Consider the following 24,032-nt stretch of genomic DNA (forward strand, 5'->3'; position numbering starts at 1 on the left):
CTCTCAGCTCTTGTTGGTTTCACAACCTGTTAAATTAGCCTGCTGATCTTCACCCTCCCAAACAAGTCAACTCAGGTCAGGTGGCAGGGTGCGGGCCTTGGCCCATGCCCCCGCTGGGGCTGGGCTGTGGGGTAGGCAGGCGAGCAGCAGCAATACTATCTCTGCAAGTACAGCATAACCTCAGCCTAGGGCAGCGGGAGTGCGTGACCAATGCTGTGAGCAGAGGCACAGATGGTGACAGACAGTCCAATGGGGAGCATACTGACCTGTTGTGTGTGCCCCAAGGTCAGCCCCGACTTGGACCAGCATGAGAGGTCAGGGTGTCGCTCTCAATCTGAGGTCTGTGAGGCATCAGCTGAGGACACGATAGCAGCAGCGCCCACGGCTGCTGCTGAAGAGTCTGCCAAATTGATTGTTGAAGCTGGTGAGGGCCTTCATGTGCACCACATCCATGACCGGGAGATGCCTGAAGGTAAGGAGGTGACGGTGCTGTCTGCCCTGGCCACACCTCTGGCTGCTGCTGTCTCCAAGGTTCCCTGGGGGACATCCCCCACCTCTGGCTCCATTTTGCCTGTAGCCAGTTTTTCCAGGGCTGGCCAGAAGCAAAGGCTGGCTGTGCCCTGCGTTCCCATTCCCACCGCTAGGTCTTTCTCCACAGAGTCCAGTCACTTTCTTTTCTCCTCCCCTCCCAAACAGCAGTTCTTACTGCCTCATCTCATTCTCTTAGGCTGCCATAGGACCTTTTATTTATGATTCTTCTTGTTTGTAGCTCTATTTATTATTCTGCGGGACTTTGTTGAGGCTTCTTTGGAATATTTTCTTCCCTTTTTCAATAAAAACTCAAATATTCCAAATTTCCAGTACCCCTCCCATTCTTTCTTTGTACCTATCCAGATGGTACCTAAGTGAAGGAATCAGGTAAGAGCCTAATTATTTCCTGTGTTAAAGTAGCCAAATCTCAGGACAATTCATACTGAAATATTTGGGGATTTCTTATTTATTTTAATTTTTCTTATTTTTTAATAAGAGGAAAAGCATACAAATTTTATTTGATGTTATTTTTTTTCCTTTTTTCTTTTTATTATTTTTATTGCATTTTAGGTTTTGGGGTACATTTGAAGAACATGCAAGATAGTTGCATAGGTACAAACATGATAGTGTCATTTGCTGCCTTCCTCCCCTTCAACTATATCTGGCATTTCTCCCTATGCTATCTCTCCCCAACTCCCCACCCCCCACTGTCCCTCGCCTATTTCCCCCCAACAGACCCCAGTGTGTAGTGCTCCTCTCCCTTTGTCCATGTGTTCTCATTGTTTAACACCCACCTATGAGTGAGAACATATGGTGTTTGATTTTCTGATCTTGTGTCAGTTTGCTGAGAATGATGATTTCCAGGTTCATCCATGTCCCTACAAAGGACACGAACTCATCAGTTTTTATGGCCGCATAATATTCCATGGTGTATATGTGCCACATTTTCCCTGTTCAATCTATCATCGATGGGCATTTGGGTTGGTTCCAGGTCTTTGCTATTGTAAACAGTGCTGCAATGAACATTCATGTACATGTGTCCTTGTAGTAGAACAATTTATAATCCTTTGGGTATATAATCAGTAATGGGATTGCTGGGTCAAATGGAATTTCTATTTCTAGGTCCTTGAGGAATTGGCACACTGTCTTCCACAATGCTTGAACACTCCCACCAACAGTGTAAAAGTGTTCCTATTTCTCCACATCCTCTCCAGCATCTGTTGTCTCTAGATTTTTTAATGATCGCCATTCTAACTGGCATGAGATGGTATCTCACTGTAGTTTTGATTTGCATTTCCCTAATGACCAGTGATTATGAGCATTTTTTCAAGTTTGTTGGCCTCATGTATGTCTTCTTTTGTAAAGTGTTTGTTCATATCCTTCACCCACTTTTGAATGGGCGTGTTTGCTTTTTTCTTGTAAATCTGTTTTAATTCTTTGTAAATCCTGGATATCAGCCCTTTGTCAGATGGGTAGACTGCAAAAATATTTTTCCCATTCTGTTGGTTGCTGATTCACTCCAATGGCTGTTTGTTTTGCTGTGCAGAAGCTGTGGAGTTTGATTAGGTGCCATTTGTCTGTTTTGGCTTTTGTTGTCAATGCTTTTGGTGTTTTGGTCATGAAGACCTTGCCTACGCCTATGTTCTGAATGGTTTTGCCTAGATTTTCTTCTAGGGTTTTTATGGTGTTGGGTCTTATGTTTAAGTCTTTAATCCATCTGGAGTTAATTTTAGTGTAAGGTGTCAGGAAGGAATCCAGTTTCTGCTTTCTGCACATAGCTAGCCAGTTTTCCCAACACCATTTATTAAACAGGGAATCCTTTCCCCATTACTTGTTTTTGTCAGGTTTGTCAAAGATTGGATAGTGGTAGATATGTTGTGTTGCTTCTGAGGCCTCTGTTCTGTTCCATTGATCTATGTCTCTGTTTTTGTACCAGTGCCATGCTGTTTTGATTACTGTAGCCTTGTAGTACAGTTTGAAGACCGGTAGTGTGATGCCTCCCGCTTTGTTCTTTTTGCTTAGAATTGACTTGACTATGCGGGCTCTCTTTTGGTTCCATATGAAGTTTAAGGTGTTTTTTTCCAGTTCTGTGAAGAAGGTCATTGGTAGCTTGATGGGGATAGTGTTGAATCTGTAAATTACTTTGGGTAGTATGGCCATTTTCACGATATTGATTCTTCCTAACCATGAACATGGAATGTTTCTCCATCTGTTTGTGTCCTCTCTTATTTCATTGAGCAGGGGCTTGCCGTTCTCCTTGAAGACGTCCTTTAGGTTCCTTGTTAGTTGTATTCCTAGGTATTTTATTCTCTTTGTAGCAACTGTGAATGACAGTTCATTCTTGATTTGGCTCTCTTTAAGTCTGTTATTGGTGTATAGGAATGCTTGTAATTTTTGTTCATTGATTTTGTATCTTGAGACTTTGCTGAAGTTGCTTATCAGTTTCAGGAGATTTTGGGCTGAGACAAAGAGGTCTTCTAGATATAAAATTATGTCGTCTGCAAATAGAGACAATTTGACTTCCTCCTTTCCTATGTGAATACTTGTTATTTCTTTTTCTTGCCTGATTGCTCTGGCGAGAACATCCAGTACTATATTGAATAGCAGTGGTGAGAGAGGGCATCCTTGTCTTGTGCCAGATTTCAAAGGGAATGCTACCAGGTTTTGCCCATTCAGTATGATATCGGCTGTTGGTTTGTCATAAATAGCTTTTATTATTTTGAGATACGTTCCGTCAATACCTAGTTTATTGAGGGTTTTTAGCATAACGGGCTGTTAAATTTTGTCAAAGGCCTTCTCTGCTTCAATTGAGATAATCAAGTGGTTTTTGTCTTTGGTTCTGTTTATGTGGTGAATTACGTTTCTAGACTTGTGTATGTTAAACCAGCATTGCATCCCTGGGATGAAGCCTACTTGATCATGGTGAATAAGCTTTTTGACATGCTGTTGCAATGGGCTTGCCAGTATTTTATTGAAGATTTTTGCGTCTATGTTCATCATGGATATTGGCCTGAAGCTTACTTTTCTTGTTGAGTCTCTGCCGGGTTTTGGTATCAGGGTGATTTTGGTCTCATAAAATGATTTGGGAAGGATTCCTTCTTTTTGGATTATTTGGAATAGTTTCAGAAGGAATGGTTCCAGTTCCTCTTTGTATGTCTGGTAGAATTCGGCTGTGAACCCATCTGGACCTAGGTTTTTTTTGGGTGGTAGGCTCTTCATTGCTACCTCAACTTCAGACCTTATGGGTCTATTCAGGGTTTTGACTTCTTACTTGTTTAGGCTTGGGAGGAGGCAAGTGTCCAGGAATTTACCCATTTCTTACAGATTTACTAGTTTATGTGCATAGAGTTGTTTGTAATAATCTCTGACGATGGTTTGAATTTCTGTGGAATCTGTGGTGATATCCCCTTTATCATTTTTTATTGCATCCATTTGATTATTCTTTTCTTTTTTATGAATCTGGCTAGTGGTCTGTCTATTTTGTTGGTCTTTTCAAAAAACCAGCTCCTGGATTTATTGATTTTTTTTTTTTTTTGAGACGGAGTTTCGCTCTTGTTACCCAGGCTGGAGTGCAATGGCACGATCTCGGCTCACCGCAACCTACGCCTCCTGGGTTCAGACAATTCTCCTGCCTCAGCCTCCTGAGTAGCTGGGACTACAGACACGCGCCACCATGCCCAGCTAATTTTTTGTAGTTTTAGTAGAGACGGGGTTTCACCATGTTGACCAAGATGGTCTCGATCTCTTAACCTTGTGATCCACCTGCCTCGGCCTCCCAAAGTGCTGGGATTACAGGCTTGAGCCACCGCGCCCGGCCGGACTTATTGATTTTTTGAAGGGTTTTTCTGTCTCTATCTCTTTCAGTTCTGCTCTGATCTTAGTTATTTCCTTTCTTCTGCTAGGTTTTGAGGTTTTTTAAATCTTTTTCCTGTAGCTCTTTCAATTTTGATGATAGGGTATCAATTTTCAATCTCTCCTTGCTTCTCATGTAGGCACTTATTGCTATATATTTTTCCTCTAGAGACTGCTTTAAATGTGTCCCAGATATTCTGGTATGTTGTGTCTTTATTCTCATTCGTTTCGAAGAACATCTTTATTTATATCTTCATTTCATTGTTTATTTAATCAACATTCAAAAGCCAGTTTTCAGTTTCCATGAAGCTGTGCAGTTCTGAGTTAGTTTCTGCATTCTGAGTTCTAACTTGATTGCACTGTGGTCTGAGAGACTGTTTGTTATGATTTCCATTCTTTTGCATTTGCTGAGGAGTGACTTGCTTCCGATTACGTGCTCAATTTTAGAGTAGGTGTGATGTGGTGCTGAGAAGAATGTATATTCCATAGATTTGGGGTGGAGAGTTCTGTAAATGTCTATAATGTTTGCTTGTTCCAAGTCTGAGTTCAAGTCCTGGATATCCTTGTCAATTTTCTGTCTTTTTGATCTGTCTAATATTGACAATGGGGTGTTAAAGTCTCCCACTATTATTGTGTGGGAGTATAAGTCTCTTTGTAAGTCATTAAGAACTTGCCTTATGTACCTGGGTGCTCCTATATTGGGTGCATATATATTTAGGATCATTAGCTCTTCTTGTTGCATTGATCCTTTTACCATTATGTAATGTCCCTCTTTGTCTCATTTGATCTTTGTTGGTTTAAAGTCTATTTGATCAGAGATGAGGATTGCAACTCCTGCTTTTTTTTTGCTCTCCATTTGCTTGGTAAATCTTCCTCCATCCCTTTATTTTGAGCCTTTATGTATCCTTGCATGTGAGATGGGTTTCCTGGATACAGCACACCAATGGGTTTTGGCTTTTTATCCAATTTGCCAGTCTGTGCCTTTTGATTGGGGCATTTAGCCTATTAACATTTATGGTTAATATTGTTATGTGTGAATTTGATCCTGCCGTTTTGATGCTAGCTGGCTGTTTTGCCCATTAGTTGATGCAGGTTCCTCATTGTGTTGATGCTTTTTACCATTTGGTATGGTTTTGAGTGGCTGGCACTCGTTGTTCCTTGCTACGTGTAGAGCCTCTTTCAGGAGCTCTTGTAGAGCTGGCCTGGTGGTGATGAAATCTCTGAGTATTTGCTTGTTCACAAAGGATTTTATTTTTCCTTCAGTTATGAAGCTTAGTTTGGCTGGATATGAGATTCTGTGTTGCAAGTTCTTTTCTTTAAGGATGTTGAATATTGGCCCCCACCCTCTTCTGGCTTGTAGGGTTTCTGCTGAGAGATCTGCTGTGATTCTAATGGGCTTTCCTTTGTGGGTAACCCGACCTTTCTCTCTGGCTGCCCTTAGCATTTTCTCCTTCATTTCAACCCTGGTGAATCTGACGATTATGTGCCTTGGGGTTGCTCTTCTTAACGAATATCTTTGTGGTGTTCTCTGTATTTCCTGGACTTGAATATTGGCCTGCCTTGCTAGGTTGGGGAAGTTTTCCTGGACAATATCCTGAAGAGTATTTTCCAGCTTGGATTCATTCTGTTTGTCACATTCAGGTACACCTATCAAACATAGATTAGGTCTTTTCACATAGTCCCACATTTCTTGGAGACTTTGTTCATTCCTTTTTACCCTTTTTTCTCTATTCTTGCCTTCTTGTTTTATTTCATGGAGTTGATCTTCGACCTGCGATATCCTTTCTTCTGCTTGGTCAATTCGACTGTTGAAACTTGTGCATGCTTCATGAAGTTCTTGTGTTGTGTTTTTCAGCTCCATCAATTCACTTATATTCCTCTCTATGTTGTCCGTTCTCGCTAGCATTTTTTCAAATCTTTTTTCAAGGTTCTTAGTTTCTTTGCATTGGGTTAGAACATGTTCTTTTAGCTCACAGAAGTTTCTTATTATCCACCTTCTGAAGCCTGATTCTGTCATTTCATCACACTCATTCTCCAACCAGCCTTGTTCCCTTGCTGGTGAAGAGTTGTGATCCCTTGTAGGAGGGGAGGTGTTCTGCTTTCAGGTGTTTTCATCCTTTTTGCGTTGGTTTCTTGCCATCTTTGTGGATTTATCCACCTGTTATCTTTGTAGTTGCTGACTTTCAGATTGGGTCTCTGGGTGAACTTCCTGTTTGTGGATAATCAAGTTATGTCTGTTTCTTAGTTTTCCTTCTAACAGCCTTGCCTGTCTGCTGTAGGACTGCTGAGGTCCACTCCAGGCCTTGCTTGCCTTGCTTGCAGCTGCAGAACAGTAAGGGTTGCTACCAGTTTCTACTTTTGCTATCTTTGTTCCAGAAGGATAACCGACAAATGTCAGTCTGTTCTCTCCTTTATGAGTTGACTCTTTGGATATACGGGGGTCAGGGAGCTGCTTGAGGAGACAGTCTATCCTTTATTGGAGCTCAAGTGCTGAGCTGTGAGCTCTGTTCTTCATTCAGAGTTGCTGGACAGGTACGTTTAGGTCTGATGCAGCAGAACTCATAAACCCCTTTTTTTTTCCCCATGTGCTCTGTCCCAGGGAGTTAGGGCTATATTTATGAGTTTCCATTGTGCTGCCGCCTTTTTTTTCCAGGGCTACCCTGCCTAGCAAGGTGGCAGCCTAGTCAGAGTCTGCCTGCAGTGACTTTGCTGAGCTGCTGTGGGCTCTGCCCAGCTGCCGTGTGATCTCCCCTGCAGTCCTGTTTATATGATTGTAGTTAGAACTGCCTCGGCAATGGCAGCCCACCTCTGTATTGGTGGACTCTCTCTGTAATGGCAGGTTGTCTCGGCAATTGTGGGCTGCCTCAGCAATAGCGGACTACCTCTGTAGTGGTGGAGTGTCTCGGTAATGGTGGACGCCCCTCCCCCACAGAGCTGGACCATCCCGGGTTCTGCTGTGCTTGCTGTGAAACTCTCAATGCAGATCATTTTCAATTGCTGGGCGTTTTTTTGTTTTTTGTTTGTTTGTTTGTTTGTTTGTGGGGGTGAGTCCAGCTGAGCCTGATCACCTGACTCCCTGAGTCAGAGTCTTTTTTTTTTTTTTTTTATTTGAACAGTCAACTCTCTCCCAGGTGTTCCAGTTGACTGTTGAAAAGGCGCCAGGATCTGTGTGATTTTCCATGTGGCGACTCACTGTTCTGGCTGAAACAAGGGCGCTGAGATTCATGGTGGCTTTTTGCCTGGGAATCTCCTGACCTGGCTCCCTGTTTCAGTTGCTTTTTAAATCAGATGAATAGGCGATCTGCCTTCCCGGGTCTCCAATTCCCAACTAAAAGGGCACCCAGACCAGTGTATTTTGTACAGAGAGCCGCCGCACCAGGGCACTGGCAAAGCAGCCACACTGGCCAAAAAAACCATGCTGGCCAAAACAGCCATGCTGGCGACCCATGGGACTCCTCCGTCCAGGAATCTCCTGGTCTGTGGGCAATAAAAAACCATCTGGAAATGCGGTGTCCACTCACCTTCTGTGCTTTCACTGGGAGCTGCAATCCTGAGCTGTTCCTAGTCAGCCATTTGGGTCCTCCTCTGGATTTCTTATTTAAAATCAGAATGAAGCTTGCCATGGGAGAGATGATAGGGTATTCTCAGTGGGTTGCTTCAAGTCACCTTAATAGGTGCTTAGTTTCTTCTAACCATAATTTGAACACAAAAGGAAAGAAAATGGAAGGTGCTTAAAATAATTGTGAAAGGTATGAAATGTCAAGGCCAGGGCTGCAGAAAAATGGGTATTCCCCCCCCAAAGTACTTCACCCATGAAGCTCTGATTACTTTAAAATTCTTACTTTAACACAAAATGTGTCTCTAGATTTATTGTGGTGACTTAACAGACTTTATTTACCTTCTTGTTCTAAAAGAGAGGTAGGAAATTGTTCGGGGTCAAAACTTTCAAAAGACATGAAATGTAAATGTAGATTTTAATGTATAAGATAAAGATTGAAGGTTAAAATGCTAGACCTTGCCTGTGTAAGAGTGTTTGTTGCCATGGCTTCCCCTTTGTCCTTCCCTCTCTTGACAATAGCATCTTGTTCAAAGATAAGAAACTAAAGCTTAAGAAGCTGGAAGCCATCATCCTCAGCAAACTAACACAGGAACAAAAATCAAACACTGCAAGTTCTCTCTCATAAGTAGGAGTTGAACTATGAGATCACATGAACACAGGAAGGGGAACATCACACACTGGGTCCCTTCAGGGGGCAGGGGTAAGGGGACAGAGAGCATTAGGGCAAATACCTAATGCATGTGGGATTTAAAATCTCGATGATGCATTTATAGGTACAGCAAACCATCATGGCACATGTATAGGTATGTAACAAAACTGCATGTTCTGCACATGTTTCTCAGAACTTAAAGTTAAAAAAAAAAAAAAACCTTTAGTTGGGCTCTTCATTTTTTTCAGAGGTAGAATAACTAAGACTCATGATGAGTGTGACTTTGTAACTTGGAGTACTATACTCACTTTTCAAGACGTTTAATAATTTAGAATAAACAAATATGTGAGTTGATTATATTTTTATACACAAAACATGAAAGTGCTTGGGTAAACTTATACTCTGGTTGCTGGTGTAAGGAAAGCCTGTGAGTGATTTTACACACCAGTTCATAGATTGTTAGTGTTGGATGAGAGCCCAAAAAAATGTCTTTTTTGTCATTCTTTAGGATTACAACGCAGTTTATGTATGTCTCATCTGTCCCTTTCCAATCCAAAGGTCTGTGTATGTTCTCCCTATATATTGCTAAAGAAGAAATTAAGACTTACAGATCTTACATGACTGTGGAAGACAGCTACTCAATGGACTAAGGTTCTATGTCCTCAGAATGACATGGAAGTGACAGATATGCTAAATTTACTTTTTTAAAATTTTTGAGCTCTATAATAAATGATATGCTTTGCTTATAAAATAGACCTGCCTTTTAAAATGTACTGCCATCTTCTTTTATTCTATGCAGTTGATTTTGCACAACTCAAAGGCAACATTTACCTCTTTATTTATTTATTTAGGAGGGTCTCACTACGTTACTCATGCTGGTCTCAAATTCCTGACCTAGTCTTAAGGGATTTTCCCATCTCAGCCCTCTGAGTAGCTGGCACTACAGACATGTGCCACCTTGCCTGGCTCCATCTTAAGTCTACACATTCATTTCAGTGGATAAGAATAAAAGTAGAGGTAGTGAAATGGCCTAAATACAGTGGTCAAAGAAATGAGTTGATAAACTGTTGAAAGTGATCACATCTTTTTTCTTTTCTCCCTCTATAGATATGGCTTCAGAGTCCAACCCTTCCCACAATCTGGAGACAAGCACAATATTCCTGACAAAATCTCAAACGGATGGTGAGACACCATTGTTTTTTCCACCAAGAAGAAGAATGAAAACTCTTCTTGTTTGATCAAATGTATTATAGAAATATTTAGAAAAACTCATATTGCTTTAAATTTTTAAATTTTTCACATATTAATTTGTCTTATTTTAACATGTGATATACTTTCCTTTAATTGTTATTGTGTTAGTAAAAACATGTAAACTTTTTATTTGTACAGTTTACCATCTTTTTATCAAAACAATTTGTCATGTGATGGAGGAGTTGTAAATTTATCTTTATTTATAATTCTTTGTCCCTATTCCCTTGCTCCAGAGAGTACATTTTAAAGTTGAATTATAGAACTTAGGCTTCACCTTGGTTTCCATTTAAACAAATGAAAACAACAACAACAACAACAACAACAACAACATAGTTGTTCATCAACAATGATTGAATCTGTGATTTTGGCCTCCTCTTCCACAGTCCTCTGACCACATGCATTTATCACATCCAAGTTTATGCTAATCAAAACTTTTATTAAACTTTTAATTTGATGTAATGCAAATTTAAACATGCCCTACTCCTCTTATTTTCCTCAGTGTTATGTTAAATCCTTGTTTGTTTGCTAAAAAGCCATACACAGCCAGGTTTTTCTGTTGATTTCAGAAGCAAGAATACAAGTGAGGATCTATAATCATATGTGAAGTGAGGCAGCACAGTAAAATATGGGAGTTTGTAATCTTTGTTTTTGATAGTTTGAGTAGACTTTGCCTGTCTTGAGTCAGTTATTTCTGGCTAGAATTTGTGTTCATTTATGCACTACTGTAAAGAGATACCTAAGGCTGGGTCTTTTATAACAAAAAGAGGTTTAATTGGCTCATAGATCTTCAGGCTGTACAAGCATGGCTTCAGCATTTGCTTCTGGTGAGGGTCTCCACAAGATTACAATCATGATGGAAGGCAAAGGGGAAGCAGGTGGTTCCACACTGTGAGAGGGTGGGGTGGGAGGTAGGGGGAAGGTGCCACACTCTTTTAAACTACCAGAATGAGAATTTGCTTATTACCATGGGAATGGCACCAAGCCATTCATAAGAAACCCACAATTACCCAAATGCCTCCCACTAGGCCTTGTCTCCAACATACAGGATCACGTTTTAATATGAGATTTGGAGGGGGAAATATCCAAACCATATCAGAATTGTTTTCCCGGTTCCTTCCAGAGCCATGGGCTTCTCACACATAGAGAGCATGGAAGAAGTTAAGAAAAAAAAAAAAAAAGCTATTCCATGTCCTCACTCTTTAGTGATAGCAATGTTTGCCTACAAGGCCCTTTCAGCATTAAAGGTGGAGGCAGTGTAGAAAACGAAGTATGGCCTAGTTCGTTTTTGGAGCTTTTGTTATTCTGGCCTTTTTTTAGGAAAAAATAATGATTTTTTTGTGTTGTGGACACCATGTTCAATAAGGTTTATATGCTCATTTTAAAATTTAAACTTAAGATAGGTTACTTTCCCGTTGTGTAAAGACTCTTTTTTTGTTTTGTTTTGTTTTTAGTGACATATTAGTAGGTGACCACTAATGTGGTTCAAAATGCTTACTGGGATTCTAGTGCATCTAGAGATAGGTGCCTGGCCAGGAAGTAGTTCTTAGAGCTGTTAGCTCTTAAATTATAAAAAAAAAAAAAAAAAAAAAAAAAAAGTAAGCTATGTGTAAATACAGAATGAGAAAATGCTAATGGGTCATGGCTCATGTATATAACAGTTAAACTTTTTTATTAGCTAATTTTTTCATCTGGCCTCATTTTTTTGCCCTTTCCTTTTGTATACAAGGCTTCTTTCATTTGTATATAATAGAAACCAAAAGTAAACTAGCCCAAACAGTAAAAAATAAGTTTTTTGATTTTACTTTATGAGATTTATCATGCCAGATAATTTAAATATAAATTGTTGAAAATAATTTTTTAAAATTTAATTTGTTCTCATTTTACTTAGGAGTAATCAGTAAGACGTTAACAACTACTTTTATTTTATGGTATTTGTATTAGAAGTGACCAGTTTGTTTGTTCTATTTTCTTTCTTGTAGAAGAAATAAGAAAAAGCAACTATACAAACCATGTAAGTAAACAGTCAAAAGTTAAAAAATTGATAGTTTGACATAAAAGTATGTCTCTCTTAATTACTTTAAATTATAATGAGGACCCCATGCTGATAGCATGAACTTCTTTTTGTGGATTTTCTAAATCTGTTACATTTTCCTAAGTATCAAATGTATTCAGAAAAGTCTTCAACTTAGTGTGTCCACCTTTTAAGAATGTCTGACATTTAAGTTAAATTTCAATAGTCAGATTGTGGTATAAAGATTTGCCTTAAATATTTAGTCATATTTTTAATTTAGCTAAGTTAATTGTCAGCACTGTCTATTGACTTTCTGGCATAGCAGGTGCAAGCATAGCTTCCTCACTACACCAAGACCTTATGTTTCTTCCTCTCTTTCTTCCAATTGTAGCACACCTTTTTATTAAATCTAATATTTACATGATTATGACTATGCAAAATTATTCACTGCTAAATCATATGGTGTTTTCATTGTGCCTTTGCATTACATATCCCTTCATATTCTCTCTGAAACAGTTCTGAAATCTGAGCACTTCTGCACTTCTTCTGGATCATCTCTTTTTTCCTAGCCTGTGTTACTTTACCCAGCCAAATTCAATAAGTAGCCCCTGGCTGGTCTGTTTGCTTTCATAACTATTATTTTTTAGCATGAAGCTAATTTTCTGACTATTCATTTGCCTGTTTTCTAACAGCCGTTTTTCCCCCCAAATGTTGTAGTATCTATCACATGCCTTTCCAAACTATTTTCCATCTGCTAAAACATATTTACTCCATTTTTCTTTGTTGTGGGGGGGTGGGGTGACAACTTACTTTGGTCTTTTGGCAATCTAATTCAATATAGAGTGACTTTCTCTAGATATGCTCGATGTTTGCTTTTCTGATTCTTTTTGGGCTGTCTCCTTAAAGTCTTTTGGGATCTCACGTAACTGCCGTCTTGTGTGGGATCACCTGTGTCCTAGATTCTACGTTTTCTTCTGTCCTGTTAACCTGGGCAGAGATGTTTAGAGATCTGCCCAGTCTTAAAATCCCTCCTTTTTGATAGAGAGTAAACCTCTAGGTTGAATCTAAATTTTATGATTCTGAAGATATTCTACAATTGTGCACTCTTTACAATGTTGTTCTTAAATCTATTGCCATTGTGTGATACATTATTTGTAACTGGCTTTTATATATGTGTAGAAACATTTTAAGAGGTTCTGTCTTTCTGAGATTCTGAAATTTCATAACAGCTTGGTGGGACTCTTTACATTTTATTGAGGCTTCTAAGTCTGCAGACTATCTGTGCTTGATAATTTGTTTTACTTTCTCTGTTACTTTTTTTCTGATAGTCTTGTTATTCATACACTAGGCTGCTTAGACCAGTATACCTGCATTAGTTTTTAATTTTCTCCTTTTATTTTTCAGTTTACCTTATTATTATAGGTGGAGTTTTTTCATGAATGCCCAAAGTGTTAGAAATATTTAAGTTAATTAAGATTTATTTATTTGTAGCCTGGTCAACATAGCAAGACCTCATCTCTACAAAAAGGTGAAATAACAAATTAGCCAGGCATGGTGGCATATGCCTTTAGTTTCACCTACTCAGGAGGCTAAGGTAGAGGATTGCTTCAGCTCAGGAGTTTGAGGCTGCAGTTAACTATCATTGCACCACTGCCCTCCAGCCTGGGCGACAAAGTGAGACCCTGACTCAGAAAAAGGAAAAACATTATTCTTTAAAAACATATCTAAAATTTGTCATGCCAAAAAGGAGAGAGAAAAACATAAACTTTAGTTTTCATTTTATTTTATGTTTGCTGGCAAAAATGCTGTAGTTGATTTATTTATATATTTTCATTCTATAGGTTTTGGGGGGAACAGGTGGTTATATGAGTAAATTCTTTAGTGGTGATTTGTGAGATTTTGATGTACCCATCACTTGAGCAGCACCCACTGAACCCAATTTGTAGCCTTTAATCCCTCATTCCACTGCCATTCTTTCCGCCATGTCCCCAAAGTCCATTGTATCATTCTTATGCCTTTGCATCTTCATAGCTTAGCTCCCAGGTATGAATGAAAACATACGATGTTTAGTTTCCCATTCCTGAGTTGCTTCACTTAGAATGATGTCTCCAATTCCATCCAGGTTGCTGGGAATGCCACTAATTTATTCCTTATTATGGCTGAGTGGTGTTCTATCATATATATAGAACACATCATATATATAGAACACATCACACACACACACACACACACACACACACACATACATACATATATCACAGTTTCTTTATCCACTCATTGATTGATGGGCATTTGGGCTCCTTCCATATTTTTATAATTGCAAATTGTATTGCTGCAAACATACATGTGCAAGTATTGTTTTTGTATAATGCCTTTTTTTCCTCTGGGTTGATATCCAGCAGCAGGATTGCAGGATTGCATGGTGGTTCTACTTTTAATTGTTTAAGGAATCTCCACACTGCTTTCCATAGTGGTTGTACTAGTTTTCATGGTTACCAGCAGTGTGGAGAAGTGTTTTCTTTTCACTGCATCCACACCAACATCTATTATTTTTATATTTTTTGGTTACGGCCATTCTTGCAGGAGTAAGGTAGTATGGCCTTGTGGTTTTGATTTTCATTTTCCTGATTATTCATGTTGTTGAGCATGTTTTCACATGTTGGTTGGCCATTGGTATATCTTCTTTTGAGAATTGTCTATTTATATCTTTTGCCTACCTTTTGATGGGGTTGTTTTTTTCTCTTGTCAATTTGTTTGATTCCCTTGTAGATTCTGTGTATTAGTTCTTCCTCAGATGTAGAGATTGTGAAGATTTTCTCCCATTCTGTGGTTGGCTTTTTACTCTGCTGATTGTCCTTTTTCTGTACAGAAGCTTTTTAGTTAAGTCTTACCTGCTTAATATTTGTTTTTGTTGCATTTGCTTTTGGGTTCTTGGTTATGAAGTCTGCCTAAGCCAGTGTCTAGAAGGGTTTATCAAATGTTATCTTCTAGAATTTTTATGGTTTCTGGTTGTAGATTTATATCTTTGATCCATCTTGAGTTGATCTTTGTATAAGGTGAGAGTTGAGGATCCAGTTTCATTTTCCTGCACGTAGCTTGCCAATTATTCCAGGCATTAAACCACACAGAGTTTAATTTCTTCATGTTATGTTTTAGTTGGCTTTGTTGAAGATCAGTTGGCTGTAGGTATTTGGGTTTATTTCTGGGTCCTCTATGTTGTTCCATTGGTGTATTTGCCTATTTTTATACCAGTACCACGCTGTTTTGGTGACTATGGCCTTATAGTATAGTTTGAAGTCAGGTAAAGTGATGGCTCTAGATTTGTTGGCTTTGCTTAGTATTGTTTGACCAAGTGGAGTCTTGCTTTGTTCCATATGAATGTTAGGATTTTTTTTTTAGTTCTGTGAAAAATGATAATGGCATTTTGTTAGGAATTGCATTGAATTTATAGATTGCTTTCGGCAGTATGGTCATTTTTACAATATTTACTTAAGCCATTCATGAGTGTAGGATGTCTTTCTATTTGTTTATGCTGATGTGATTTCATTCAGCAATGTTTTATAGCTCCCATTGGCATGTCAAAAAGATAATCCACCATGTTTAAGTAGGTTTCATACCAGGGATACAGGGATGGTTTAACATATGCAAGTCAATAAATGTGATATATCACAGAAACAGAATTGAAAGCAAAAATCACATGATCATCTCAATAGATGCAGAAAAAGCATTTGACAAAATTCTTTTATGATTAAAAGGTTTAAAAAGCATTTGACAGCATCCTTTTATGATTAAAACTCTCAGCAAAATCGGCATACAAGAGGCATACCTCAATGTAATAAAAGTCATTTATGACAAACCCACAACCAACATAATACTGAATGGCAAAAAGTTGAAATCATTACCCCCGAAAACTGGAACAAGACAAGGAGGCTCACTTTCACCACTTCTACTCAACATAGCACTGTAAGACCTAGCCAGAGCAATCACACAAGAGAAAGAAATAAAGGGCATCCAGATCAGTAAATAGGAGGTCAGACTGTCACTGTTTGTTGATAATATGAACGTATACATAGAAAACCCTAAAGACTCCTCCAGAAAGCTCCTAGAGCTGATAAATGAATTCAGCAAAGTTTCAAGATGCAAAATTAATGTACACAAATCAGTAGGTCTGTTACACTCCAATAGCTACCAAGCTGAGAATCAAAATAAGAACCGCAACCTCTTTTACAATAGCTGAAAAATAAAGTAAAATACTTAAAAGCACACCTAACCAAGGAGGTGAAAGATCACTACAAGGAAAACAACTTTAGTGTTTTTAATGGGTTAAAAATGAGAGGCAGCAGGTACAATGGAAGAAGTCAGTGGGTGGACACTGGCATCCAAGGGGTACTGGACCTTTGATGGTAAGGCTTTAGTTTTGACTTATTAAATTACTAGGTATGATTATTTTCTAGTTTTTGTTATTATACCTTAAAACCACTAAGTAAACCCTTCCATTTCTTGTTAAAGAACATAGCATTTCATACTCTGATTTATGCTGACTGAAGTTAGATGATTTGTTTCTATTTTGTGACTACCTTAAACAATACCTATAAAGAGTGAACTGTTAATAGTGTTTTTTACTTTAATTAAATGTAGTAAGATGTATAATCCAAATGATAAACTCAATTAATTTGTCAAACACTTGTTGAACTTTTTGATTTATTCAAAATTCTATGCTCTGCAGCTGGATGTAGGAACAGTTAGAGCCTGCTGTTACTTTTATGGAGAGGCATACTTTCTCATGAGGAGAATACTCTGCAAGAATTAGTCTCCCGTAACCAGTGGTGAATCTGATTCATTAGTGTACCAAAAAAAAAAAAAAAAAAAAAACATGTTTTTGTGTGGCTGCTGGCAAACATATCCAAGAGGGTAGATGGAGTCAAACTTGCTGAAACAAGGAAAGAGAACAGCAGTATTCTAGGCAGAGAGCAGGGGTATAGCAGGAAAATGCCTAGGGTACAGCTCAAATGGTTTATAGAATGAAATTAAGTTTTGAAATTAATGGCAAGTATTCTCTGAGAGTCTCATTTGAGTCATGTCATGGCCGTCTTATTTAAACATGAAGTGAAAGTTAATTTTTTTAAGTTGTCATCTGTTTTCATGGTGTGAGAGAATATTAAATTGTTAGTAATTTTATCCTCCACATAAGAAAACAGGACTAGAGAAACCAATAAAAAAAATACACCTTGATAAGTTTAACTTATACCTCCCATCCCCTTCAGGTATCTACTCGGCAATATAGTTCCTGTTCAGCCATTTTCCTTGATGACAGCACAGCCAGTCAGCCTCATCTTAGAATGACACTAATGTCGTGAGTACAACCATAGTGCCAAGGGACAGATTCCTCTATTCTAAAATTATTTCAACCATTTGGTTGTCCTCTTCAGCAGTCATTTTAAGAAATTGAAGTCAACTATATATTGATATGCAGATTCTAAATATTAAGTATCAATTTCTCTTTTAAAAAATCTTAGATGTCATGGTAGAAGGAAAAATCAGTTAGCAAATAAGCAATCCCAGAAAAGTATAGCTATATTTTTGGTGCCTTTATGACTTAAGACAATGTTGACTGAAATGAAAAGGACCCTTTATTGGATTTTTTGTGAGTGAAAAATTAGTTTTTCAGTGCATTGCAGGCCTAAATCAATGTGTACTACTTTGAACATTAGTCTTGGAAGACAGAGCAGCTTTTTCTCTTCTGGCACCACAGTGTATCTGCATTTGAACTTCTCCCATTGTGCATGAGCACCTCATGGGCCACAAAGATGCACTTTGAGAGCACCCTAAGATGAAGTTTATTGTAAAAGGAACAACAACCAACACCACCACCAGCTCCATTGGGGCTGTCCAGTGTTCATCATTGTCATCTCCTTGGGTCATGAGTGCTGATTTTTAGAACACAGCTTGGAAAGTGCTAATTTAGAATATTAATGTTTTTATCTTTAATTTTACTTTTCATTGAATAAACATAAGTAGCTTATAAACAATTTTATTTCAAATGTCTTTTTAGCTAATTCAATTGTCAGTAACTTTTACTTGAATTAAAATGGTTGCCGGCTTCTGACCAGGAGACACCTCCCAGCAGGGGTTGACAGGTATCTCATACAGGAGAGCTGGCATCTGGTGGGTGCTTCTCTGGGATGAAGCTTCAAGAGGAAAGACCAGGCAGCAATCTTTGCTGTTCTGCAGCCTCTGCCCGTAATGCCCAGGCAAACAGGGTCTGGAATGGACCTCCAGCAAACTTCAGCAGACCTGCAGAAAAGGCATCTGACTGTTAAAAGGAAAACTAACAAACACAAAACAAAACATCAACGTCAACAAAACGGACACACATACAAAAAGCCCATCCAAAGTTCATCAGCATCAAAGATCGAAGGTAGCTAAATCCACAAAGATGAGAAAAAGCCAGTGCAAACATACTGAAAATTCCAAAATCCAGAATGCCTCTTCTTGAGACTCCAATGGATGGAGAGAGAATAAATTTGTTGAATGAAAGAAGTAGGCTTCAGAAGGTGGATAATAACGAACCCCTCCGAGCTAAAGGAGTAAGTTTTAACCCAATGCAAGGAAGCTAAGAACCTTGGTAAAAGGTTACAGGAACTGGACCAGAATAACCAGTTTAGAGAAGAATATAAATGACCTGATGGAGCAGAAAAACATAGCATGAGAACTTCATGAAGCATCAATAACTGAATCAAGCAGAAGAAATGACATCAGAGATTGAAGACCATCCTAATGTAATAAAGTGTAAAGACAAGATTAGGGGAAAAAGAATGAAAAGGAACAAACAAAGCTTCCAAGAAATATGGGACTGTGTAAAAAGACCAAACCTATATTTGATTGGTATACCTGAGAATGATGGGGAGAATGGAGCCAAGTTGTAAAACACATTTCAGGATAATATCCAGGAGAACTTCCCCAACCTAGCAAGATAGGCCAACATTCAAATTCAGGAAATAAAGAGAACACCACTAAGATACTCCTTGAGAAGAGCAACCCCAAGACACATAATCGCCATATTCACCAAGGTTGAAACCAAGGAAAAAATGTTAAGGGCTGCCAGAGACAAAGGTCAGATTTCCTACAAAGGGTAGTCCATCAGATTAATAGTGGATTTCTCTGCAGAAACTCTACAAGCCAGAAGAGAGTGGGGTCAAATATTCAACATTCTTTTTTTTCTTTTTTCTTTTTTACACTGTTGTAGAGTATATTCCAATCACCAGCTATGGAGCAAGCTGGGAATGGAATGGGTGCCTCTGCCTCAACATTCTTAAAGAAAAGAGTTTTCAACCCAGAATTTCATCTCCAGCCAAACTTAGCTTCATAAGTGAAGGAGAAATAAAATCCTTTACAGACAAACAAATGCTGAGAGATTTTATCATGACTAGGCCTGCCTTACAAGAGTTACTGAAGGAAGCACTAAATATTGAAAGAAAAAATTGTTACCAGCTACTGCAAAAACAGCAAAATGCAAAGACAAATGACACTATGAAGAAGCTACATCAACTAATTTGCTAAATAACCAGCTAGCATCTTAATGAAAGGATCATATTCACACATAACAACATTAACCTTAAATTTAAATGGGCTAAATGCCCCAGTTAAAAGACACAGACTGACAAACTGGATAAAGAGTCAAGACCCATTGGTGTGCTGTATTTAGGAGACCCATCTCATGTGCAAAGACACATATAGGCTCAAAATAAAGGAATGAAGTAATATTTACCTAGCAAATGGAAAGCAAAAAAAGCAGGATTTGTAATTCTCGCTGATAAAACAAGACTTTAAGCCAACAGAGATAAAAAAAGATAAGGGCATTACATAATGGCAAAGGGATCAGTGCAACAAGAAGAGCTAACTATCCTAAATATACATGCACCTAATACTGGAGCAACCAGATTCATAAAGCAAGTTCTTAGAGACCTACAAAGAGACTTAGACTCCCACACAATAATAGTGGGAGACATTAACACCCCACTGTCAATATTAGATCAACGAGACAGAAAATTAACAAGGATATTCATGACTTGAACTAGCTCTGAACTAAGCAGACCTAATAGACATCTACAGAATTCTCCACCCCAAGTCAACAGAACATACATTCTTTTCAGCACCACATAATTGGAAGTAAAACACTCCTCAGCAAATGCAAAAGAATGGAAATGATAACAGTCTCTCAGTCTGTTCTTTTGCATTTGATGAGGAGTGTTTTACTTCCAATTATGTGGTCCATTTTAGAATAAGTGCTATGTGAAAAAAGAGAAAACAAAAAAAGAAACTCAAAACCATACAACTACACAGAAACTGAATTACCTGGTTCCTGAATGACTGCTTGGTAAATAACAAAATTAAGGCAGAAATAATTAAGTTCTTAGAAACCAATGGAAACAAAGACACAATGCACCCGAATCTCTGGGACACAGCTAAAGCTGTGTTTAGAGGGAAATTTGTAGCACTAAATGCCCAGATCAGAAAGTGGAAAAGATCTAAAATCGACACCCTAAGATTACCATTAAAACAACTAGAGATGCAAGAGCAAACAAATTCAAAAGCTAGCAGAAGGCAAGAAACAACTAAGATCAGAGTAGAACTGAAGGAGACAGAGACACAAAAAACCTTCAAAAAATCAGTGAATCCAGGAATTAGCTTTTGGAAAAAAATAACAAAATAGACCACCAGCCAGACTGATAAAGGAGAACAGAGAGAAAAATCAAATAGACACACTAAAAAATGCTAAAGGGGATATCACCACTGATCCCACAGAAATGCAAACTATGATCAGAAAATACTGTAAACACCTCTATGCAAATAAACTTGAAAATCTAGAAGAAATTGATAAATTTTTAGACACATACATTCTCCTAAAAATAAACTAGGAAAAAGTCGAATCCCTGAATAGACGAGTAAAAAGTTCTAACATTGAGGCAGTAATTAATAGCCACCAACCAAATAAAGCCCAGGAACAGATGGATTCACAGCTGAAAAATAGGGATGGCTGTGAGGCTTCTTTATGTGAAGAAAAGCATCCCAGAAGATTCTGATTTTCACCCCAACTCAATTATTCCAAACTTTGCTGCACATTGAAATCACCTGGGAAACTTAACAACAACTTTGATGCCCAAGGTCATCCCCAATGCAGATTTAAATTAAAATGTTTTATGTTGAAAATGAAGCAGTTATTAAAGCTCCTCAGATGATTTTAATGTGTAGCAAAATTTGAGAGCCACTGCTTAATTTGAGTTTAGGACAAGAAACTGCTCCTATTTGGTAGGACCTTGGGCAAGTCAGTTTTAAGGTTTGTTTTCCTGATCTGTAAAATAAGTATTGGATTAAATGTGATGTAAGGTCATTGGTCCTTTCCAGCATATAACTTCAAATTCTGTGATTTTAAAATTGTTTCAGAGATGAAAACTACTTGAAGGACTATAGACATATCCATCTTAAGTGCTAATGTTACTGGCTTTTTAAAAAGTGCTAATATTGTATAGACCTATTACTAAAATTGAGATTTGCCTTCCCTCAGTTATTTTGAGCATCATTCTAGATGCAAAGGGTAAATGAAAGCACATAACTTACATAAGAGAACCTCTTGCTTTCTGTAGAACCTCTTGCTTTCTGATACACAGCATCAGTGGGTAACTTAGGAATACAGTTACATATGTCTGAGGAGGTGTATCTGTTCATAAATATTTCAGTTAAACTAATTGAAGGTACCTGCCATTCATATTACACTGTGTCATGTTACACCGCCCTGTTAGCACTGCTTATTTCAGGATCACTGTACTTATCATTGATTTCCTGTGTGCTTATGTTTACTAATATATCTTTTAATAATTATGCAAAAGTGATTTCAAATAATTTTATTTGTTGTAAAGCACTTTCATTATGTATTTTTAGGGAAATAATACAAATTGGGTGGGTAGGAGATAGTAAACTAAACTAAAATGCAGGGCCTAACATCTTTTTTTTGAAACAGAGTCTCACCCAGGCTGGAGTGCAATGGTATGATCTCAGCTCACTGCAACCTCCACCTCCTGGGTTCAAGCAATTCTCCTGCCTCAGCCTCCTGAGTAGCTGGGATTACAGCCACCCACCACCATGCCTGGCTAATTTTTTGTATTTTTAGTAGAGACAGTTTCACTATGTTGGCCAGGCTGGTCTCGAACTCGTGACCTCATGACCTGCCCACCTTGGCCTCGCAAAGTGCTAGGATTACAGGCATGGGCCACCTCACCCATCCTGGGCCTAACATCTTAAAAAAAGAAACCACTACTGTATGGGTTAAATTTAAACATACGGGCATATAGACATAAATTGCATGATGCTGAATGCGGTGGCTCATGCCTGTAATCCCAGCACTTTGGGAGGCTGAGGCAGGTGGATCACTTGAGGCCAGTAGTTTGAGACCAACCTGACCACCATGGCAAAATCCCATCCCTACTAAAAATTAGCTGGGCGTAGCGGTGAAACCTGTAGTTCCAACTACTTGGGAGGCCGAGGCGTGAGAATTGCCTGTACCCAGGAGGCGGATGTTGTGGTGAGCCAAGATTGAGTCATTGCACTCCAGTCTGGGCAACAGAGAAAGACTCTGGGTGAAAAAATAAATACATAAAATAAAGTGCATGGGACAAAAGGTTTTGTAGGTAGAAGGGCATATAACAGGGAAATATGTTATTATTTATATATTATAATCATCAACAGAAACATGTCTTCTAAGAGCATACTGCCTTGCATTTTGCTAAAAGCCAAGAAACGAAAACCAGAAAGTGCCCTCATGGTACTGCTATGAACTAGAAGATTTTAATTTCAGGGCCACTAGGAGAGTTTCCTCTGCACTCTTTTTAAAAAATGTCTTCAGGCCTAACAAATGATAACATCTATTGTTATTAATTTTTTTTCTTCCACAGTGTGACCTTAGCGATATATTATCATATCAAGCAAAGGTGAGTTTTTAAAATCCTGTCTTGTTATTCTGGCTAATTACTTTGCAAGCTATCAAGCTCAGCGTTAGGTCACAACTCTAGACATCATAAGCTATATTGTGCCTACTAAAATATTGAAGCAAATTATTTGTGTTTTCTTTGATCTTTAAGCCTCTTTTGATTCTTAAATGACTGAGAATCCTGAGTATGTTTTTATATTGATTATACTGGTATTTAATGTGATAGAAACATAAAATTGAGATTTTTTTTTCAAAATCTATTTTTAGTTTAGATTTCACAGCTTTAACACTGTTGATATCATGAGCTAGATAATGCTTTGTCCTGAGGAGCATCCTGTGCATTGCAGAAAGTTTTGCAGCATTGATGACCTCTACCAGTAGTAATCCATGACCCAGGTTGTGACAGCACAAAATATTCCTGAGAACAATATTGTTAACATAAATTTTTTAATGAAAAAATTACTTTTTTACAATAAAATCTTCAGTAAATATGTGTCATGTATTTATATTAGTGAAAATCTCTAATGTTGGGCTTAATAAAAGATAGCTGGATTCTCTAGCTCATTTTGTTGCAAATTGCTTTAAAAAAGCAATAAGGTAATTTAGTCTTATGAAAATATGTAGTTGGTAAAAGGTGTATTTTTAAAGCTTTCAGACAGCTGTGGGTATTCTTTAATACAAAATCAAAACTTCACAAGTGCTAGTTTCTTAAATTACGGTGACATTTTACATATTAATTTATTCCATCAGCACTCATGGATCTTTCTTAAACAGTAAATGGATCTTTCCACCCATATTTGCATTTATAATATTATGCATTAATTATTTGGAAAATGTTGGTTTATGTTTCATTATATCAAAAATCACTTTTTTAGTTTAACCACCAATCTTATTTTAAAACATTTTAAAATATTGAGAGGGTGTCAATATTTTATATTATAGTAGAAGGAACAAGTTTTTCAAAGTCCTCAGGAAAGCTTAAATTTTATCACTGGGAACAAATACTTTGTGACATGAGTGACACATTTCCTTGTGAATGAGAGCACCCTCACTTCATTTATTTTTGAGAATGATAGTTGTACTTTTTTTTAGACCTAGTGTCACTCTGTCACTTGGCTGGAATGGATTGGCATGATCTCAGCTCAAGGAGTCCTCTCACCTCAGGCTCCTGAGTAGCTGGGACCACAAGTGTGTG

General features: G+C 38.1%; 1 protein-coding gene across 1 annotated transcript in view; it reads left to right on the forward strand.

Annotated features, from left to right (window-relative positions):
* Positions 1-249: 249 nt before the first annotated feature.
* Positions 250-24,032, forward strand: part of LOC116541699 (cyclin-Y-like protein 2) — a 42,911-nt gene continuing 19,128 nt past the window's right edge. The window contains exons 1-6 of the mRNA XM_032266087.1: positions 250-472; positions 9,699-9,773; positions 11,121-11,123; positions 11,822-11,871; positions 17,118-17,206; positions 22,803-22,838. Of these exons, the coding sequence (XP_032121978.1) occupies positions 250-472; positions 9,699-9,773; positions 11,121-11,123; positions 11,822-11,871; positions 17,118-17,206; positions 22,803-22,838 (476 nt within the window). The remainder of the gene's footprint in view (positions 473-9,698; positions 9,774-11,120; positions 11,124-11,821; positions 11,872-17,117; positions 17,207-22,802; positions 22,839-24,032) is intronic.

Source organism: Sapajus apella, unplaced genomic scaffold, assembly GCF_009761245.1.
Source record: "Sapajus apella isolate SASKATOON/1434 unplaced genomic scaffold, GSC_monkey_1.0 scaffold154, whole genome shotgun sequence".
Classification (NCBI taxonomy): Eukaryota; Metazoa; Chordata; class Mammalia; order Primates; family Cebidae; genus Sapajus; species Sapajus apella.